Raw genomic sequence first — 24,203 nt, 5'->3', positions numbered from 1 at the left:
TGTTAAGTTTAGATCCAGACACTTTGAATGGGAGGGATGCCATCTTCAGAAAAAGGGTGGGGGGGGTGGGGGGTGATAGGACATTAATTGCCATTTAGGGTGAATTTTACACATGAAAATGACAATTTTTTCTATAAAAAGGAGGGGTGCCAACACCCTGCACCCTCCCCTTGGATCCACCACTGTTATTGTTACATATTTTCATGTTCAAGTTTTTTTTTCAACATCAGGATTTAAAAAAAAAAGGAATATGCAAAAGTTCATCTAGGTGTTAAATAGGTGGGCTAGAATTGAAATTTGTTTTCAAGCAAAATAGCATAGTATCATTTTATTTATAAGTAACTGCTCTATTATCAAGTCACTGGTATTTCAACAGTTATTAGGTCCTGCCTTTTTACCTAAAGAGTGATCCACCCTTCAAAATCAAATGGTTGGTCCCTCATTAATATTTATACAGCAAACCATTGAAATTGTACTTTATGATACAGTGAACCTGTCTAAAACAAACCATGAGTACTCTAAAAACATGTCTAAACCAGACACTTTTAAAACTCCCTCTATATCAATTAAAATGTATGTTGAACCTTGGTTAACCAAACACCTGTCTAAACCAAACCAATTTCAAAAGTCCAAAAGGGGTTCCATTTTGACTGGTATCACTGTACAAACATGTTATTTAATAGTAGTTGTGTAATTTGTCAGGTGTGAAAAGTACAGTTAAACGATATTGACATTGAGTTAGCTACTAATCAATTTCACAGGTGACTACCGGTACTATAGAGTGATAAAGTAGATAAAAAACTGGAAATCTACGCAACTGACAAGTGTTCTCTCTAAGCTGTTTAGAAATACACTACAGTACACGAAAGTGATCAGCTGATATCATAAACAGTACAAATATCTATTTTGCATAGAAATGGAGCGTAATCCTATAAGACAGAGGAAAACAAATTCACAAGTTGATGCCCAGGACCAAGAAAAAAGGACTAAATATGAGAAAAGGAACAGTACTACCAAGTTTCATTGGGATCTATGGCTCCTGCTGACTTTTGAAAACTGGGTTTTTGACTTTGGCAGGCCAATATTTGCACTATTTATAGGGCAAAATGTGTTTCCGATGAAATATCCAAGTGTTGGGGATTATTGTCACATGGCCTACAATGTTATAACACCATTCTGTCTGCTGAAACTGTTTGAAAGAAGCAAGAACAAGACATCATCTAATTTCAATATCTTTTGTGTAATCATCTTTGTAATGGGAGCTAGCATTCATTTAGTTGGAGACTCGGTCAATCACAGATTGGTTAAGCTTGGATACGAACTGCATCTCTCCGTCCGTGAAAATCCCATGATGCAGAAGCTAGAGCCAAAAGGATTAGTGGATTCCTTTGAACTTTTGTACTTATATGATGAAATCATTGGACATCTAATGTGGTATATTCCATTTTTCATCAGTATATGTTCATATTTTACAGGCTGCTTTGAATCAAAATATGAAAATTCTAAATCGCTTGGAATAGCATGGTGGGTACTGACTATTGTTAGTGGAATTTATTACTGGTACTTAGTTACTGAAGGGCAAATTTTTCCAGTTTATATTGTAGGATTTGTATTCATGGCCATTGTCATAATGAGGAAAAGGTCTAAAAATGAAACTATGGATGCTAATGGCAGGTTTCTATTTTATTCATTCTTGACAGCCTTGATGCTTGTGATCGCATGGGTCGGTTACTTATGGAATGATGTACAATTACGTCACAAGTATCCAGGACTACTCTATATACCTGAACCTTGGTCTTATTACACTTTGTATCTCGTGCCACAATAAATTTTTGCTATCTCAGATGTTTTCATTTTAATCAGTGTCAAGGTTTCCTGACATGGCAACTTCTAATGATTTAAGTACCATTCTGTATAAGAATCAGGTAAATGGTGGCAAATAAATTTGGTTTAGAAAATGACTGTATAGCTATTGAATATTCTGTAACACATGTGGCTTCAATAATTTTTTACTTCTTATATGGAGAAATAAGTACAATAAAAACTTTTTCCCAGCATATTTCCAAAGTGCATTTCACCTAAATTTGACTTATCAATTTCTTTAACAGACAAACTTTACAAACACTCAGACTCCTAGACAAAGTAGTACTTCAAAAGATACCACAAGTACTAGGTTACTAGGCAGTGAAGATAGGAATTATTTTGAACATAAATAAGGAAAAGTTATTTACTTTACAGTTGTACAGTGAATACCATTGAAAGACTCAGATAGATCTGTTTGGGTTATATAGGGTCAAAATGCATTGAAATTCACATGAAGTTTCTGTTTCAATCATAGTTCAGTTTAAACAAGTTTTGCCATAGCCGTAGAAAAATGGGAGTGAAATTGTTCTACAAATTTCATAAAATTTGATCTTCATCTTTTAAATCACTGCATCAACCCTCCTTTTTAATAAAAAATACCCTTTTTTGAGATACCCCAAACCAGTAAGTGTTGAAACAAACACAGGAAATTAACATTTGGCTATCCGGACCTTGGATTTTTTTTTCATACAATAATCTAGGAACTAATCCTATTAGTAGATTGAGTCCAAATTTATATCAGATTACATTTTGTCTCCACTAAGTAATCCATGTACAAATGTACTGATTAAAAAAATCAAGGTAAATTGATATAAGAGCTAATCACTTGAATTTATCTGGCCCTTTGATTTACAGGATGCCATTAAACTCTATTCCATAGATGACACCTCCTCAAAACCTTCATACAACACCTATTTCACTGTCCCAAAATTTTTTGTAAAAAATGATGTTAGGAGTCCTAGAAAGCTTGACTTCCAAAGCCAAAGTATTCTACCTAAGTTGAATTGTCTATGTTTTAAATTATCTATACTGCCCAATTGGGTCACAATCACTGGAGCAGGCATTGCTAATTTGAAATAATATTCTATCTTTAATAAATTTTAGCCAGTTCTTTAGACTTTACAATACATGACCAAAACTATTTAAAGCTTCTTATTATGGTGACATAATTATTCCACAACAAGTTCTTATCACAGATTTGTATCATTTTATTACAATGATATTACAATTTTATTACAAACATTTTGTTGTTATTTCTGGAGGTTATGAGGTATAAATACTTGGATAATGGAAAAAATATCTGCATATGCCACATCTTGTACACACTTTGCCTGATTCTTAGACTAAGGAAGTACTTAAATGATTGCAAAGATATGACCAAAGCCCAATCATAAAAGGCCAGACCAAAGAGTTTCCTAAATTATGTGAGGGCTGGTACATGTATGCATCAAGGTTGAACATAGTATTTTATCTATGATAAAATCTAGTACATATATATCAAGTCAATGTAATGACATCATAAATAAGGGAGAAACATTTCATTTTTTATTGGGGGGGACTAGGATGAAATTTTCAATCCTGCATTTTTATGTTGAGATTATATTCCAATAGGTCCTGTGGCTTCTGCCTATTTTTCTCTTATGACCTGTACTGCCTTTTTATTTCTTGGAAATTTTATAACAAATTTCATCCAAACCCCCAACCCCAAACATCAAATGGCAATTCCCTAATCTCTGATGTTTTCTCACTGAAGAGACATGGATATTCCTATTTTTAGCCATGTGAGATTTACTTATTACACCTGTAACATGGGTGAGATAAAACACACAATGTTTGTGATGTCACAATAAAATGTCTAAATTGGCATACTAATAAAAAAAAGCAATTTTAAAGTGAGAAAAAGAATCAAACACTGTCAGAAAATACAAGACAAGGAAATCTCAGACAACCACGGGTAAGATTTCAATGCTTTCTAACTCAGCAGGGCCTTGTAAGAGATTTCAAAACCTTACCTTTGGATGTCTGAGATTTCTCTGTCTTCCAGCAGCATCTCAAATACCTATAGTGAAATCTATCTTCTTTGAACCTTTTTAGACTAAGGGGTTTTGTTTGGATTAAGCAGGTGTTAGGATAGATAAAAATGATAAACTACTTGGCCATTTCTGTAATGTTAAAAATAACTTCATATGCAGAAAAAAAACCCACTTGTCTTACATTATTCAGCCAAAATGTAGCAATCCAGAAATCATATGGGTTTCATTTCAAAGGTGTTGCCAAAACTTTAAAAAAATATCACTAAAAATCAAAAACAGTAATTCCTCCAAGAATTTTAGAGTGAAAAGAACATCTAATAAAATGGTAATGGTAAATCAGTCAGTCCCATTTATGATTTTGGAATCTGATCAGACAAAATTCTTGACAGATTCTCCTATCTAGTGCATACAAAGTTTTTCTTTGTGCTGAGTAATTCCAGTTGATTGTGGTCTTTGAAAAAATCTGACTTTCTTTCGGTTCTTTTTAATACCTGTAAAAAATCAGTACGACCAATGCATTGCTGCATGAGACTGGAAACATACAAGTACAATGTACCTCATGATGAACAGCGCCATCCAAAGTTCTAATAGATATATGCCTCAAGGAAAAATTTCCTCTGTTACTGAGAAACCATTGAATAATGCATTTTAAGGCATTTATTTCCCTAATAATATCTAGTTGCTAAACGGACAAAAATTTAAATGTTTCATCTCAATGCACCCACCAAATTTCACACATCCACACTATAACAATATTAGTTTTAATTTGTAATCACATGTTATGCTATTTATTTTATTACATCACCTGATATGGATGACAGAGTATTGCTATTTAAAATCAATAATACAGAAATACATACAATTGATAGATAACATCAAGAGGCTCACTTGTACCTGAAGTGAAATAAACTAATATAAACAGAGATGTTTAGACAATAATCTACATGGCAAATTAAGGAATAAAAAAGACAATGGATTCAATACTGTAAACATATTAATTTTCTTGGCTGCTAATATTCGTGGATTCTGTCAAGTGAGTATATTTGCAGAAATCAATTTTTGCAGTTTCAAGAAAAAGAAAAGTGTAATACAGTGTTAAAAATCAACTTCGCAGGTACTATTTTTCACGCAAATATCGTGAAAATTAGTACAACGTGAAAATTAATATGTTTACCGTATTTAGGATGCTAGTTTTTGCTGTAAGGTAAAGGTAAACAGGTAATGCAAGACCAAGGATCGCCTTCCTTGTATAGAATTTGACCTAGTATGCCCTTGAAATTAAACTTTCGACCTAGAATATTAACAAAGAGTTCTAGATTTTCCGATGTATAAGAAGTGATAAGTTTTGTCAAAATGATGGATGGAATGGTGAAGGGATGAAGTGGAAGGGGATATATGACTGGATGGTAAGAATAGTGAAGGGAAGGAGGGATAGGGGGATGTATGACTGGATGGAAAGGAAAGAATGGAGAAGGGATGGAGAGATAGGGGGATTAGCCATAGATTGGTGTTGCTAGGATACCAATTTCAACAGCCCATCAGACATAACCCATGATGCAACAGCTTCAACCACAAGAACTCATCAATACATTTGTACTATTATACCTCTATAATGAGAGAATTAGACATTTGTTGTGGTATACTCCCTATTTCATCCTTTTTGAGACATATTTCAGATGTAGTTTTACAACCAAGAATGGTGTTTCTAAAACACTTGGTTTCAGATGGTGGATTTTGATGCTTCTAAATGGAAAATTCTACTGGTACTTTATTACTAAAGGACAAATGTTTCTAGTTTACTTCATAGCCTATGTCTGCATGACATTTGATTTGTATCAAAAAAGGGCTACTGGACAAGTTATGGATATCAATGGACGATTTCTATATTTTTCACTGACCACATCTCTTTTCCTTATTATCACCTGGATAGTTTATTTGTGGAATGATGAAAAGTTATACCATAAATATCCAGGACTGCTCTATATTCCTGAACCATGGTCTCACTTTGCACTGTGTCATAGTTCAGAGTAGAATGCAGTGCAACCTGTCAAGTGACCTTTGAAGGGAGAACAAAATCATGGTCATATCAGACAGGTGGTCTTCATACACAACTCAGTTTTACATAGAAAGCAGTACATATGGATATTCAATGATAGTCTTCTGAGAAAGGGTTTGAATGTAGTAATGACAATTGTCTCATGTTATTCAGAGCTTCATAAACAATTACCAGGACCAAGTCTTCATTACGGTACATACAGCTAGCTAAAATAGACCAGTTCGAATTTCAATACAAAAGAGTATGTTCAGAAAATATCAAAATCAGCCCCAAAAACTAAAGTGTTTCAAATAAATTTGACAATTGCGTAATTCATTAGTTGAATATGTGCTTTCATGAAAACCAAAGTTTCATTACTGTTAATGCATGTGTTGCACTAAAATTGTAGATGAAAACAAAGCAAAATAAGAAAATTTAGCCGAATTGTGTTAAATGTGCTTATTTCATAATACGTTGTTATGTAGAAAATATAGAGTGCATTTGTCGAACTCTTTGATATTTATATAAAAATAGCCTTCTGTACCATCACAATTCCCGACAAAAGATTTTGTTGTTCATAGCTTGCGCTGTATATATTTGGATTAAAAAACTATCCTTTATCCTCACATTTTTGTGAAAATTCTTTGAAAACTGTGTAGAAGCAGTTTTATACCCTTGTGACACACCAGCTTGTATTTTCTGTATACTAGTAATCAGATAATATTTCAGCTTTATATTAGGCAAATAGAAAATTTCCAATACTAAGTTGAAACTTTGGCGAAACAGTAGGCCAGAAACTATAGTACAGTGTTAGTGAATTTACCCCTTTAGGTAGGCTAGTGAGTAATTTAAATAGCTCTCTAGGTAGAAATCTGTCCTACAATATACCAATGTGTCCTACTTGTCAATTTTTTGTCAATTTTACACATGAAAATGACAAATTTTCCAACAAAAAATGGTGCCAACCCCTGCACCCCCTGAATGCGCCACTGACATGCTCATATATTTACCAATGCCTGGAGTATAGGAAACCTGAGAAAATTGGTGCCTGAATTTACAGAAATCACTCTGGCATAAGTATCTTGCCATGACCAATTTATAATTATTCTGTGTCTTGTGTATTTTATTGAATGGTGTCCCATATCATATGATAGATACTGTGTATCCTTGATCCTAAATCTGTTTAGTGTCTATGTAATAAAGTTATTTTATCAGAATCTTTGTTATTTGCATTTAATCATCACAGTTTATTTAAGCAATCATTACAACATAACTTAAGTCAATTATCATAGCTAAATTCTCACATAAAATACAGGTAAATTTGCACAAAGAAGGATCAATCATCTATGCAAATACATGTTCAATATAAATTCGGTGCAAAGAGTGGTTGCCTAAATCAGAAATAGAGTCATGATGATTTTAACTCTTCATAACTTAAGTACTAGTCCATATAAAATTCAGACACTGCCTGTGGTAAAGTGATTCATGGTGTAGAAAAACTCATGGATCTGATGATGCTTTTTTTGTCTACATATGCTATATTTTTATGTGACAATAGTCCTTTCTGTATTTAGATCTGTACTTTTGAGGAAACAACACTTTAACTTCCCACCAAAATCAACCAAATCAAGAACAATAACTCTTGCAAAGTGCTTATTTCATGTACAATCTATACAAATTTTATCTCAAAAGTGCAACAGCCAAATAAAAAACTAAGACTGGTTTTGTGGTTCACAAGAAATAAAACTGAATTCGGTGGGTGAATCATGTCCTGTCTGATTATAAATTTGCATCATCCAAAATACATTAGTGCATAATATTAAGAATTTACATATATTTCTTACCAGATATCTGCAAGTCTAATTTTAGTTATTTGAAGTATAGGAATAAATTCATTAAAAAAACTCCCATTGCTTCCAATGCAAACCCATATTTTAAGTGATGCCCCTTGTGAATAAACCTTTAGAAACCAAGAAGTTTTATGTATCACTCTTTAAGGTTCATGAGCCAAGTTATCTTTTGCAACTTTCAAAACATAGGGTCATGCGACATTTTTTGGTAATTTCCATGGATACTTTATATACAATTTGAAAATGTGTTAAATTTTGACCCTAGCCCCACCACTGTTTAAAGTGCTGTGAAAAAAAATTTTGAACAGGAAAATAAAGAACTGGCATATTCTAAAGTGCAAAAATGAAATTTCTTTCAAAATATATTAAATTGAAAAAATATTGTTCAATCCCATGGCCACTGGCCTTCTCTTCACAACAGATTCTTCTCCTCAAAATGGGGCAGTCCTTGTGACTTCATGAGTATTTACTATATTTATACCTATAAGGAAAGCCAATTCATCCAATGATTTAAAATGTTGCATAAATCTACTTAAGAATGTATACTCATGTTAAATGAAGTATCAGTAGATACCTTGTGTTGTTTCTTTTGTGACTCCAGCAAAATTACCAAGGGTACCCCCTTCTAGAACTGGGGTGGTTTTTCAGTCATGTTCTTATATACAACAGCATTGCATAGAAACACATTCAAACTCAATGGCATTGATCAAAGGGAGAGCATTCTATTAAATGTAATGAATTTTAACAGAAATTTACACAAAAAAACCTTCCTGAAATGAAATAACAAAAGCACAGAACCAGATGCGACACTCCATTCCATGTTTTAGTATGTGCCATTATTATGTGGTTTTTGTTCCCTGAAGTCCTTTTTGCAGAGAATATTACCCATATAGCATGGAAATGTGTTAATGTGACCTTTATTAGCTCCAGAAAAAGAAATAAAAGCAGAAAAATCTAACTTTGTACCATTTGTATACCTGAAATATTGAGTTCAGATAAAAAAAATTCTAAAAAATTAGCCTGAAAATATAAAAAAGTGGATTTTAAGGGATCTATTTTCACATATTTTGATAACCTGCATTATATTCAACATAAGAAGAGACAGTGATTTTGGTCAAATTTATTGAGAAAATTAATTTTTTATATCTAGGGGTGGTCAATTTTCTAGTGAATTTTTCCCATCATAGCCCTGTTAGATGAACTAGGGCAATCCTTAGGTGTACAAGAATTGACCTTTATATGTGTAAGTTTATTGAAAAACTATTAGTGTCCTTATAGCCATCTAAAATGCATTTTTAAACAAACAAACATGGATTTGATATATTACAGGCCTTTTGGCTAGAATTGTATAGTTCTATCATGCATAAAAAATGAGTCACGACAGAAAAAAATTACAATCTTATACTTCTTTTCTTGTGAAAACTTACAATAAGCATAACTTTGAAAATTTTTATTCTAACTGTAAGTTTTCCTAACAAAACTATCTACTTAAGGCATTTTTATGTGTGGCAAAGACAAATTATCAAAAAACTGCTTATTCATAGCATTTTCAGCCTAACATCTTCTTTTATGGTAACAATACCAAAAATTTAACCTCATGTGTCTGACTTCAACTATAAGTAATTAGAACTCACCTCAAAAAGCAATTTTTGAAGATTTTGAAATTTTGATTGCAATAGCCTGTAGGAATACATTCAGTAAAAAAACTCCCATTGCTTCCAATGAAAACCCATATTTTAAGTGATGCCCCTTGTGAATAAACCTTTAGAAACCAAGAAGTTTTATGTATCACTCTTTAAGATTAATAAGCCAAGTTGTCTTTTGCAACTTTCCAAACATAGGGTCATGCAGCATTTTTTGGTAATTTCCATGGCTTCTTTATATACAATTTGAAAATGTGCTAAATTTTGACCCTAGCCCCCACTACTGTTTAAAGTGCTGTGAAAAAAATTTTTGAACCGTAAAATAAAGAACTGGCATATTCTGAAGTGCAAAAATGAAATTTCTTTCAAAATATATTAAATTGAAAAAATATTGTTCAATCCCATGACCATTGGCCTTCTCTTCATGACAGATTGTTCTCCCCAAAAGGGGCAGTCGTTGTGATGTCATGAATATTTACTATATTTATACCTATAGATAAGTTCTAAATCCATAGCCACATCAGTTTCACAGAAGAAACAATCATTCAGTCAACAAGAAATGAAGAATGGAATATGGAATTTCTTGTCTTTTAAGATTTAATGGTATACATGTACTATGAGGGTTCGTTTATTCACAGGCAATTTACATGTTTTTGAAAAGTATGTTAGATTGTGAATTTTTGGCTTCATTGATTCCATAGGGTCATAACAATTTTTAAAAGAAACTTGAACTTTTGTTGAAAATTTTAGTTTGCAGTTTGACTAAACCAGAAAATTCATGAAAACAATTCACTACAAAAAGTTCGGAGTTCAGATATGTGTTTCCATTTAATCATTGACTGGAATTTTATTTCATAGTTTAATCTGGGAAATGGCTGTAAAATTGACCTAAAATAAAATACAAAAGGGTTCTTCTTTTGATGGTGAAAAAAAAATAATGAAAGTCTGTCAAGGTGTTCCTCAGTTATTGTAGGATGCATAGACTGACAAAAGTAAACCACAATACGTATTTATGTGTTTCAACATATGGAAACATAGTGTGGACATATATGTTTTTGTGCAAATAAAAGACATGAAAACTTATGATTTCCAACATAATATGAAAACCCTACTCATACATTAAGTCCAATAAAAAATTTTTTTTAATCTACTTAATTAAAGCCGCCCATTACAGCTTGCTTTATGGTATGGGTTTTGCCCATCGTTGAAGACCATATGGTGATCTGTAGAAGTTTAATCGTTTTTTGTTTGGCATTTGGTGTATAACTTTCTCATTGGCAATCAAACCATGTCTCCTACTTTCATATATAAATTTCTTTGGTGGTCCAAAACATATGAAAATTATATAAGATACAAATTATTCAGGTGTTTTTCAATGTGCATGACAAAAATATGTTGTAATTTTTCCTGTGTATTTATAGGAGCAGTGGTCTATGAAAATATGCAATACGCAATTCAAACTATATTTTTTTAAACATAGGATCCCATTCAAGTTTAGTCAACAACAAACTTCTTACACAAACCTTATGAAATATCATGAAAAGGTCGTTGAGTTTCCCATGTAGATCTCCACATACTGTTATTTTATGTGAAATAGAGGTTGTTGCTTGGTTAATATTGCCCAGTTTCTTCAGCTTATGTCTTGTTTCCAACAACAGCTCGATCAAATATTTGGCATGAAGTCTCTAAAATGTAAAAAAAGGGGGAATTATTTGTGAAATTGAGGTCGTAGGTTGGTTCCTTTTGCAAAAGTCCTTCAGTTCATGTTTTGTTTCTAATAGGAGCTCTATAAAATACTGGTAGTTCACATGGCTTTAAAATGGTATATAATGGGAGATAACTCATGTTCAGCCAAATCAGGAACTTGGTATGGTTCCATTTAAAATTCATTCACAGTATAACATATTTCAATGGCTTGTTTGTATGTAATATACTTGATAATAGTTCCCCTTTTGAGCAACTACTCACCTGGACAACCATCCCTTTTTTTCTAGTCAAATTTTCCTTGCAAAGAAATTCACCCAGTTTGGGAAACCATCTGTTTAACTTGAACAGGAAACAACTTATCATGGCCAAAATTCCCAACAATCTTTTTACAATACAAGTTTGTTTCCCTTTGGATGGTACATGTAAAGAATTTCTTTGGTGTTATTTCTTGGGGGCTTCAATCATACATTTTTAGGAGGTTAAATGTATTTCTCTCATTTGGCCTGGCATAATTTCAAGAAATTATTTTTCCCGCAATTTATTTTCATGTAGGGGGTACTTTTATTTTTGAAAAGTCTTGTTCAGGTATAATGTTGGTATCATGTTGGTAGACAATTAGCACAAAAAGTAGACAATTTTATTTTGTAGTAGTTATTTATTTTTTAGTAAATGTAGGCAAGGGTATATGTGGAAACTGGATGCCTCGACCCCAAGTTTCACATATTTTCTTGTTCATGTATGTCACATCTAACATAACTCACAACTGGATGGGCTTGACCCCAGTTATGAGGGAGTATACAACTGGATGCTTCGACTCCAGTTATGAGGGAGTATACAACTGGATGCTTCGACCCCAGCTGTGAGGGAGTATAAAACTGGATGCTTCGACCCCAGCTATGAGGGAGTATACAACTGGATGCTTTGACCCCAGCTATGAGGGAGAATAAACTTGATGCTTCGACCCCAGCTATGAGGGAGTATACAAATGGATGCTTTGACCCCAGCCATGAGGGAGTATACAACTGGATGCTTCGACCCCAGCTGTCAGGGAGTATAAAACTGGATGCTTTGACCCCAGCTATGAGGGAGTATACAAATGGATGCTTCAACCCCAGCTGTGAGGGAGTATAAAACTGGATGCTTTGACCCCAGCTGTGAGGGAGTATATAACTGGATGCTTCAACTCCAGCTTTTTCCTCATTACATTTATTTATTTAAGTTAAATCCTAAACCAGAAGCTTTTGACTCTGGTTTTTTTCCTTATATTATAATGTATTTGGTTGATGAAATTGGGTTTGTTTATACATGTACAAGACTTAGTATGAGTAGCCCCCAAGAAACCAAACTTTTAAGATGTACAAGTTTTGATGTTATATATGTACACGCATGTAGTTTTTTGAAGAAACTATTGTATTATCGTTTTAAATAAGATGGTCATTTTGTTAATGTAGAGACTTATAGTTTGTGTGGTTATTTTTTTTTTATTTTTGATTATGTGTTAAAATTATCACATATTGATATTTGTTTTTAAGTACCACTCCACATAAAATTCAGACACTACCAATGGTAAAGTGATTCATGGTGAAGAAAAACCCACCAAACAAACAATGGTTTTTCAGTCAACATGTGCTATATTTCCTCATAACGATAATCATTTCTGCTTTCAGATCTGCACTTATAAAAAAATCATACATTTATCTACCACTAAAATAAACCAAATGAAACCAAATCAAGAACAATAACTCTTGCAAAATGCCAATTTCATATACAATCTATATAATTTTTATCTCAAAAGCACAACAGCCAAACGAAAAACTAGGACTGATTATGTGATCAGTTTATGTTTCTGAACAAGAAATATAACTGAATTTGGTGGGTTTTTGACATGCATCTCATGTGTGATTTTTAGGAAGGCTGCTACTTAACTTGTAAGGTACTCAATAACAATACACCATGTACTTTAATCAAAATACAGTAACCACAACACACATCACGGAGTTGTAAAGTAGTTAAGGTTATCCTTTGGTTGAGTACGGAAGAGACAGTGATAAATACATGTATGAATACTGGTAGCACAAGTTTTGACATGATGAGGTCGTATATGGGCTAGTCAAAATGTAGAAGGCTAGGGCAAGCAACATTACACATTGACACAACAAACCAGTCCTGACAAGAGTTGTATAAAGTAGTAATTTAAGTAGCAGATATTTTATATACCTTTTCAAAGGTAGAATCTAAAGGTATTTTTGGAAAAAAAGAGATATGTATCTAAATCACTTTTTAACAGCTGGAAGGTGCCTTAGCTACCAATTTACATAATTTCAATTTCAATGATTTAACTAAAAAATTAATTAAACTAGAAAAAATGTGAGCAAAGTTCACTGAAAAAAAATTGTCCTCAAAGCTCCCAATTCCAGAAACCATATGGTCAAATTGTAAACAATCTTCAAACAGCTTGAGTCAATCCCATGATATGGCATATGACAATATAAAGCTTCTGTGAAAATTGGATGTGGTTAGTAGTTGAACTACATCTGAGCAGCAGTGTCCATAATGAATGCCTATAGTGTAGTATGTACAAATTGAACGAAGTCCCATAACTCCTGTAAAAATGGTGGCACAAAATGATCAATCACATATGGTGACTAACAATCCTACAAAATTTGAACAAAATCTGTTGCACGGTTTGAGAGGAGTTGCATCCAAGAAGTGTGACAAACACATGGATGGACAGATGCAGGGACACCAATTTTGCTATGTCCCCTTTAGTGTGATCTTGCACTTCAACTTATTTTGTCGTGATGCAGGACATATGGCTAGGAGCTGTTTGTTTGTTACAGAATCAGACAATTTTCTTAAATTGGTAAATATTTATTACATTTTTCACTAATCAAACTCCAACACCATATAATACAGAACACTGGGCTCTGTTTCAAAGAAAATTTCAAATCTAATATTTGCCTTTATCTGTAAGTTTCCTCCTTGAATCCTTAAAGCTATTTGATTGGTCAACATTTGAGTCAAGGAAAGATTAAGGAAACCCTCAATTTAAGATTTTTTTTTAATAAAACCCTCTGCTTACCTGTTTTGATTTAAATGCTTGTATCAAGTTCTGGAGTTGAGCATGAGTTAGAGGAAACACCATATGTGGCCCATGGTAGGTGCTTTCTACAGATATGGAATCAAGGTTGGCAAGTTTGTAGATATTAGCATCCTCTTCTTCCATTGTGCCACAATCTGCAATCAGAAATACATTAGAGAAACACTCTGTACAAATGATGACAAACCAACTCCATAATAATTATCCGTCTTACTTTCTAGATTCAATCAAATAGAGGCTTTAGATAACTCCTGCTGTACAAAGGTAAAAACTGAGAGCCATCTACTTCTACAATGTAAGAGGTTGGAATTCCAGTCCTCCATACCCCAACCAAGTCAGAAAATAGCTTGCCAGACAACCTCTAGCATTGCTGGAGTAAGAGTCAACAAGCATTATGAGAGTATTGCAAAACAATACATAGTCCCCTACCAACTGTTTTTATCAATGATCCAAATACAACCTTGAAACATCAAGTATAAATGACAAACTGAGGAAATTACCTTGATTTTGAACAGAAGATTAGATAAAAAAGACAAGAAAGATGTTGTAATCCATTTAACAGATGCAGATTTGCAAAGTTTTATGCATGGTCAATTGGGCAGATTAGGTTTCAAATAACGGTTGACTGATTGGTCAAAAAACAAATCCATATCTTAAGTCTTCAGAAAAAAAACATGTAAAACAGGAATTTTGGTATAGCGTGTAAAACTGAAAGTTGGTAACTTTGGAAAAAATCTTCAAAGCAGAATGGTAGGGCATTAAAAGGAAAGTCTGTATAACAAATGGCAATATTGAGGGAACACCTGGGAAATGGCACCAGGCCAACCATACTAGTTACTTGTTTCTATTTCGTGATTCTATCACAGTGGCTTTAAGGGTATTTACACTGCTCAAATGAAGCCAGGCCAACTTAAGTAATTATCTGTTTTATCATCCAGATATTACCATATAGTGGTTCCAATGAAACTCACACTAAGCCACACAAATAATCACTTGTTAAACCTTCCTGATTTTACTGTATATTTATAGTAATGATAAATACACCACACCAACCTAAAAAATATATTTGGCCTCCCAGGCTTCATTTAAGAGAGTGTTCATGGAAGACCCAGGAAGTGGGTGACATAGTTAAGTTCAATCATTTTAACATACTGGTAGCCTACCCCTTAGTTCTATTTTTTGAAAAATTTTGTTTTTAAAACATTTTCATCTTTTTGAGGTCAAAAACTCATATTTTCTAAACAAGAAGCTCCAAGAAGTCTGAATTGCTCATCTGGTTCAATGTTTGCCTTTCAAGGGCAATAACTCTAGGAAGGAGTTGTCCATCAATATTGACTCAAAGAAGGAAAAAAATACCCACAAAAGTTTTATGCAAAATACCCTAAATAATTTTCATACCAAATTTGATTCTAATTTGTCTGGTAGTTTAAGAGGAGAAGATAACCCAAACATGGCTAAACAGATTAAAATGAAAATCTGATCACTGATAGATCTCATCGTGCTAGTCAGAAATTTGCTTAACCTAATGGTTTTTCAACAGATTGAAAATTTCAACATCAGTTCCACATGGTCAGGTAATGTAAGAGGAGAAGACTTTTGAAAAAAAAAAACTATTAAAAAGAGCAAAAAAACATAGAAAAGGGCAATAACTCCAACATGGCTTAACAGATTAAAATGAAAATTTGACTACAGATAGATCTGGTCATGGTGAACATTTTTACCCGGGTCAGAATTTGACTAAACCTAACGGTATTGGAGATATATTGGAAACAACTATCTTCTATTTCTAGTAATGGCATTCATGTTTTTCAACAGATAAAAAATCTCAACATTAGTTCTATGCAGAATACACTAAAAAAACAATTATACCAAGTTTGGTTCTAATTGGTCAAGTAGTGTCAGAGAAGAAGAGTTTTGAAAAATTGTTATGACGACAGAGAATGACGAAGGGGGATGCCAAGTGACGGCAATAGGTCACATGGCATTAGGCCAGGTAAGCTAAAATGGATGTTGTTTTGTAATTGACTGACATAGTAAGAATTATATAAATTACATAAAAACACTATAAAATTTAAAATAAAAGGAAATTACTCTTTGGTCTGTTTATTATTTAGTTGATTTGTATGGGAAATTTGAACATGTATTCTGAGTTATCCACTTTAGATACAGAAAAAAAAATGAAAGTTGGAGGCTTGCCGAGCACTTTAAACTTGAAAACAAAATTATCAAGAATTCAATATTCTGTTTCACACATGACTTTTTATCTTCTTATGCAGCTTGGCAACTTCAGTAAGTCATGCTCTTCATGCACAATGTCATAAAGTAAAACAATTTGTTTTGCCTATGCATCAATGGATCTTGAACCATTGACTTGCTGAGAGTAATTTTTCTTACATCTATAAGAAGAAAAATATAGCAGATTAGGGAAAACTGACTAACCTAAAGTTGAAATAATGTTCTAATGGAGTCACATGTCTCTCTAGGAGCTGTTGTTACATTAGTGTAGAATGGTTACAATGCAAGTTCGATAATTTTAACATAGTCTACCATTATTCGTTAGGCTGCGGGACTTCTAAACGGGCCAGCACTTTACCATACAGTTAATGTTTATTTTACAGGAATAGAATATCTACAGAGTGATTATAAGGCTATTTAAGGTTTCCTCTAATTACTGACAGATAATTCATTCTTGGAGGAACCATTAATGGCTTCTTGTAATTAACTGAAATGTCATGGATTTAATTAAATTCATAAATAATAACGTTCTTTAAAGATACTGCAAGAGATTTTGTTAATTAGTTCTAACTATAACTCATCTTGCTTTTTAATGTAGCTACATAAAAAGAAACTAGAAAACGATATATATAGCAACTAAATAAGACTGTGGATTACAGAATGGACAATTTTTAATAACTTTTCAACTATAAATGCATGGAAAAGATAGTTCCATACATTATCATTAATAAGCCAAACTTAGAGCATTTCTTTCATCTGGTCTAAGTGCTAGTTTAAGTAAGAATCAGGCAGTAGGTGAAACATGGTATGACCTAACCACCACTATGACAGTGTCATGTAACTCTGTACCATTAGAATCAAGGAATAAAGACAAGATTTTTCATTTCATTTTGGTAAAACGAGTTCTTACTTTATTGAAATGCACTGCAAATAAAATTTTCAGGGGCAGAAAACCCTGTCCAAACCTCCATTTTTTCAAAAAACATTCTATCAAATGACTTCCCAATGATGCAGAGAATACATACAGACATTTTCAAATAGAGAATACTTCCTTGAGAGTAAGTATACTGTCAGATCAGTTCAGTGGGTTTTTTTGACATCTATTGTTAAGATTTTTCCAAACTTGCCTGATTCTTACAAAGACTTGATTTTCCAACATGATCTTATTTTGTACAAATACAGGCTATAGATATTACTACTTTGAGATGAGGTTTCTGATGTCACTAATACAAATCATTACTGACAAGAACAAATTAAAAAAAACTGTTTATTTTGTGCTGGAAAAAATCAACAACTTACTTTTTAGTGAGAATTGTAAGTAGACCACCAAAAAGAAACCCTGTCATTTAAATTGGATTATCTCCCTTTGCAAGCGTCAGAAAATTATCATATCAAGTCATCCACATCTACATAAGATATGAAACTTTCATACAGAGTTTCATCAAAATGCATTGAAAGATTTCAGAATTGTACTGACAAGGTCCATGGATAGACAGATGTGATGATTTCTATGTATCCCCAAAACTTAGTGGATGGATGGGATATAAAAATCTTAGACAGATGATGAATGACTTATAAGTAGCTAAATCAACTTATGTTTTGTGAGGCAAAAACATTGCAGAAATGCACTAGACTAAACCTTTAAAAATAAAGATGAATCTACAAGTACTTTTATGTGAACCCTCCATGTTAAGGAGAACCTAGGGTAAGGGACACAACTCTTACTAATCATTGGAATGTTTGTAGTCAGCACTTTACATCAATCTCATGTAAGCATCAAAGTAACTTGGACTGATTTCATTCTGTTTTAAATGAAAGCTTAATATGCTTTGGTGAAATTGAATATGATACAAACATATCACTGATTTCAAGAGTTATTTCCCTTACCCTAATTCTACCTCCTTAAGCGAAATTCATCTGAAAATCACATATAAAGTTCAAATGAATTTCATGTGCAGCACAATTTACATAATTATTATGTGAAAAATATTTTCATATGTAATTGTAGCAGATACCCAAAAAGGCTATACATATTCATGTATATACTGAATATCATGAAAGTGCATGACGTGTAAAGAATTCACAAGCAATATCATTCTTTTATTGAAATACATCACAATAACAAACCTTCATCAGTTCAAGGACAGGTCAATATCATTGTAAGATATATCTACCATGATATTACAACATAAAAGTATTTTCAGGAGTCTAATTATTTAGTCCAATCAGAGATAATGGATGTCATATTAGTTCATTGAACTTATTCATTAGGAGAAGTATCTTACAGCTCCCAAAAAGTGAGAATAAAAACTGCTATTACTGACAACAGGTCCCATGAAGACAGTGATTCACTGAAATAAGTATCCTTGACTTTTTTCTGTCCTAATTTATTCTTCTCATGGTTCTGATAAAAAATGTGAAGAACATTTTCGAAAACAACTGGGTTAAGAAAGATATTTATAGCAAAGTATTCATGTACTTTCTATTGCAATTTTAAGAGTTATCTCCCATTCATAATGCATTTTATATATTTATATCCTATGTCCTGACAGTTACCTAACACAATGGACATGAGGGTTATTATTTTTGTGCCTATCTCAATCTAAAACTGAAATTAAATTTCTGTGTTATTTCTACCTCCTTCCTGATTCTAATAAATACCTGTCCATCTAAGCTTCATGTTGGGGTCAATATCACAAGTCAAAACATTACATTTTGTTATTTTCTAATATGATGTTTAGATAAAAGAAGGCTTAATAGTTTTGAAATTTGACAATGGTTTCAAATAGTCTTAGGTTTAGCGGAGAAGTAATCCATGCAATGCACTATCAGTTTCTATTAAAGGGAGATAAGTGATCATCAGTTTCTATTAAAGCCAGCACTCCACAGTTTAGTTTAATTTCGCACTTTCGGCTAGGAATGAAAAATGACATAAATGGAAACTGGTGGTTGCTATAGTGATTAAAAATGAAGAATCTACTGTTGATAAGACATTTTCTGAAAAAAGGGGACTTTTAAAAGTATTTTGCAATGTTTTATATATTTTCAAAGTTGAAGGGGCTTTTTTTCAATGACAATTTGATTTCATTGTGAAAGTGAAAGTAAGTCAATATTTTACCATGCCAAATTTGATAAGTGGATTACAAAGTGAAATAGCTCAAAATCTAACTGGCGAAGCCCACATGAGGATGGGGTTTTCGAAGGAAAAAGTTTGGACAGTTTCAGGGGATGAAATAAAAATTTAAGATATTTTGCGGAAAATTTGATATTTTTAAACCTGATTTTATGAACTTTTTGCAAATTTTCGCATATTTTTCATGGTCTCTATGGTAACCTTATTTGCCGTGGGTAATTTTATTTCAGAAAATTTTTACTGCATCCTGAAGGCCTTGGCTTGAGCTATTTCTAGATATATAGATTTACAGATGCTTGACAACTTCTTAAAGTGATAAATGTTATAAAGCATCAGATTACAAGACCAAAATTAGGCAGTTCTACAATACTGTGGAGTACTGGCAAAGGGAGATAAGTCTTATTTTTATGGACAAGATAATGAATAACAGGGAAGCAGTTATTGGCAAAATCAGAAGTAAATAAACAGTAAAATAAGAAACTGTAACGGTAAAAGACAGATTTGTAAAAGTGGAAATTTGAAAATCTGCAGAAAAATCATATCTCTGTATTTTGTCTATTTAACCCCTTCTATTATAGCTTTCAAATATCTTTATATAAATAATCCATTAATAATATAATAATATAATATACCTCAAAGTACCTACATAAATTATAAAATTGTTTTACATTTTTTTCAAATTAATCACTTAATTCTAATATTGCATGATTCTTCCACAGAGAACTATAAAATTTACTTTGTGACAGAGCATGTAATCAACTGATTGATTGTTATAATGTAGTTTCATACCAACAAACAAGCATTTCATGATAAGAAAATTTGTTTAATCAAGCATATCTACAGTAAAAAAAACATTAAGAAATTACCATGTTGAGACTGCAAGACACAGAAATCTCTCTAACAAGGCTTGCATTTTCAGAAGGTGTTTAATTCTTTTTCTCACATTTAAAGACAATTTTGTAATTAGTACTCCAATGCAGAACACCATTCTTGCAGAAATTTCTTTGTACAAGACATCATAAAATGTATTATTGTGATGTGACAAAACTGGCATGTTTAACCTCACCAATTGGAGAAAATCTTGGAAATCCTATATGGCTTAAAGTAGAATATTTTTGCTTCAAAAGTGAGAACAAAAAATATGCCAAATAAAAACTATAGAAACACAGGATGGTGGTATGTCACTCTACACACAGATTCTAAACCAGGTACATGTAGTAATTTCAGATTCTTTAGTATCTATATTAAAATTAGAGGCTAAACCTTAAGGCAAACACCCAACCAAAGGATGAAGATATGGGACAATTAAGAATTAACCTTACCAAGACTAATAGGTCGCTTAGACTGTGACAAAGCTCGTAGAATTTTCGGCTGCCCACATTTGTCAGGTTCCATCTGCTGAAGCATATCGTTGAAGAAATTGTACAACTGAAAAATAAAAACCTAACAGATTTGCATTATCATCATTTTGAGAAAATAAGATAATACAAGTACATGTACTGCATAATAAAAAAGTATTATCAAGGGCCATAACTCTGCTTTTCTTGACATTTGCAGGTAATTTGTTATGTTTACTATTAATTTGACTATTTAAGTTCGTAAACTTTTTACCAAAAAGGTTATTTGATATAGATAACATAATTTTTTATTAGTGACCTTGAACTTTGTCATGGCAACCTGAAGATTCACTGGTGTTTCCTTGCTTAATTTATTCAGTTCATTGTTGACCTAACATTAAAGGGGTTGGTTAAGACCTTATAAAAGTACTGCAGGTTTCATGCATTTTTCCACAGTCGGGAGATATTAGTCATTAATGAGTCTGTGTCATTATTTTATTTATAAGTCCGATTGTGAGGAATTTGTCATCATTCTGTTACCACAGATTTATTACTTTTATTGTTGGGGCCTTTCAGAGCTTGCTTAAAGGTGTGTTTATACATGTTGAAGACCATATGGTGACCTCTGACTTAGTGTTTTGGATTTAGGTTATATTCTGGTGCATTTGTTGCCTTTCACAATAGCTTTTCTTTTTCTATCATATAACACCATTTTTGTAGGTATTATAAATACCCAAAGAGGGCAAAATGTATGGTAGATATTTGAGATCAACTTGTATTCAGTATGACAGACAGAAGGACAAAAAATATAATACTATGGGGTAGACTGCTCTAGCTCTTGAGAGCATATAAAACATTCCCATCCACTCAACCCATTCATGTTGTCAACTGATTTCAAGAACAAAAATAATTAAACTGAAAACAATTCAATTTCAACCTAATGTTCAGCTTAAAAGTACCCATCAACTGAAAGCTGTTCATGGCGTCACATAATTTCAAGTTATATGAAAATAATTCAATTAAAAAAAATTAATTTTGACCTAATTTTCATAGATAAGTCTTTATTACACAATTTGGTTTTATTTATCTGTAATGGTCATACTCAAGATCGTAATTCAAATAAAAATTTCCTCGATACAGAATTACAACATTTTTGCCACAGATAAATGGAGGAGACAGTCATTTTCAGAAGAATGCAACAAAAGCCAAAAAAAAATGAGCATTGTCTAGACATATCAAAATTCTAGACCAGAGCCGAAAACAACATTGAAGGGTTTATCTCTAAACATAATAATTCTTCATTTTGAGAATATAAATAGCACTCCAGCTAAGGATCATGCAAAATGTGATTCATGGGTAAAAAGCCTACATATTTTTATTTTTGATATTTTGTTTGAAATGTCATTGTAAACAGAAATAAACATGTGGTTTTTCATTTAACCCGTGCTCTTAGGAGATAAAAATCATATAGAATGCACTGTAGATTTCAAAATTAAGGGAGTTAACTCTGTAAATGGCGCTCAAATACAATAGAATCTACTGTATTTTTAATGTCGATTATCTCCTAAGAGCAGGCAGATTTGAATGAATAATTACACATTTCATAGATAGACCCATAAAACAACTTAATTACAAAAATAAAAGATATGTAGCCTTTTTTGGGGTGTATCACATTTTTCAGATTTTGCATGATTCTTACAAAGACAGCTACATAATAGCACAAAAAGAAACATAAATCTATTCATGTACAAATGTCTATAAGCAAGTTCCCATTCATCTCTGTCTTGAGGAAATCTTGTTAATAAAAGATCTATGCTTCCATACGACATCACAAAACGTATCAAAGGCAAAAATAATTGAGAAAGCTACATCAGGAGTATGAATAACGTCACGAGAAAATTGGAATTCCGTCAGAGTTTGATTGTCAGATACCAGACTCATTATTTATAAAGTCCCTAATGGGCACACAGTTTAGACCATTTTGACCTTCTCTTAGAAAGATCTTACATCAATATTAATAATAAGAAAAATGCCAGGAAAGAATTCATATCAAGGATAACATTTAACATAGCAACCCATCTGAATTCTTACATGACAAGGATCTGGTTTTTATTTTGTTTTCTATTTTAGGGGGGGTTGATTATTTTTTTTACTGAAAATTGAAAGAAATATATTTCAGGGGCCACCATTCAAATGTGCTAAACTAAACCAATAACCACTGCTTTTTTGTGTTACCAAGAAATGAAAATATAATGTTCAATTCTTAGTCTTATAAGTCCTAGCCATGTCTTTTCCAAGCATAATAATTTGATACAGAATAAAGCTGAAATTTGTTGCAAGCACTTGTGACTTACAACTAAAAAAATCAATCTTATTTTTTAGATATGAACAAAAACTACCTTTGGCCTTGGGCTGACATTTCCATGCTGGTGGGGATGTTGTTCTTTGACATATACACTATACCTATTTTTATGATTCAAGTTTAGGTTATTGAAATACATTTATGACCAAGTTACAATGATAAAAAACACTCCTTTTTTTTAAAGGATTGATTCAGAAATTCTAAAAAGGGGGCAGACTTGCCTATAAAGGGGAGGCACTCAAGTGATTTCTAGTTTTTTTCTACATAATCAATGGAACTTTTCAAGCAAAAGGGCTCAAACCCACCAGCTCCCCCTTCCCCCCACAGCCCATCCCTTGGGTCCACTTTTGGTATTTTCAAAGAGTAATTAATGATGACAGGTCTAACTTAAGCCAGAATAAGTAAGCCTCAAAGGCCAATAAAATCCAAAGTACATCATAAATAAGACAGACCAGACAGAGCCAAAATCACTGGTAGAAAATTGGAAAACAGTCTGTCTAAGATTGTTGGATATTTACACATTATTCAAAGTCCCTAATGGGATTGCATTGCAATCTCCTATTAATGCATTCATTCTGTAAGAAATCTATGGAACTGTCCATCAAAGTTTCCAAACAAACTGATGTCTGCTCTTAAGTAAGAAAGGTTCAACAATGTCAATCTAACTGAAGTCCAGGGAAGCATCAAGAAGACAAAATTAAAATATCTGGGGACACAGAAAATATTTAGGTTTAGTAAGGGTCCACACAGTTTATTTTTAAGAAGTATACGTCGACTCTTCAACCTATTCAAGATTGCACACAAGGAATGAGGAATACCAATATATCTATTCCCCAAAAGTCCAAGATTGTGCACACTAAGCATCATTTATTACTGAACTTAGGCAGTAATAAGTTGTTTGAATG

At 32.6% G+C, this 24,203-nt stretch overlaps 2 protein-coding genes across 6 annotated transcripts in view; one reads left to right on the top strand and one right to left on the bottom strand.

Moving 5' to 3' along the window:
- The window catches only part of LOC148605659 (serine/threonine-protein phosphatase with EF-hands 1-like), a 70,001-nt gene that overhangs the window by 15,231 nt on the left and 30,567 nt on the right, over positions 1 to 24,203 (bottom strand). For all 5 annotated transcript variants that reach the window (XM_088548535.1, XM_088548538.1, XM_088548537.1 and 2 more), the window contains 3 exons: positions 20,922 to 21,027; positions 14,214 to 14,368; positions 10,948 to 11,109 (listed from right to left, as the gene is read on the bottom strand). In XM_088548535.1, coding sequence (XP_088404661.1) covers positions 10,948 to 11,109; positions 14,214 to 14,368; positions 20,922 to 21,027 — 423 coding nt within the window. The remainder of the gene's footprint in view (positions 1 to 10,947; positions 11,110 to 14,213; positions 14,369 to 20,921; positions 21,028 to 24,203) is intronic.
- On the top strand, positions 701 to 1,845 carry LOC148605660 (ceroid-lipofuscinosis neuronal protein 6 homolog). Its single transcript, XM_088548540.1, has one exon. The coding sequence runs from the start codon at positions 917 to 919 to the stop codon at positions 1,826 to 1,828; it is 912 nt and encodes a 303-aa protein (XP_088404666.1). The 5' UTR covers positions 701 to 916; the 3' UTR covers positions 1,829 to 1,845.

Source organism: Perna viridis, chromosome 10 (genome assembly GCF_037379345.1).
Source record: "Perna viridis isolate PV_CMFRI_1.1 ecotype Kerala chromosome 10, ASM3737934v1, whole genome shotgun sequence".
Lineage (NCBI taxonomy): Eukaryota > Metazoa > Mollusca > Bivalvia > Mytilida > Mytilidae > Perna > Perna viridis.
The sequence above is the reverse complement of the archived record's forward strand: the minus strand, read 5'-3'. Positions and strand labels throughout refer to the sequence as shown.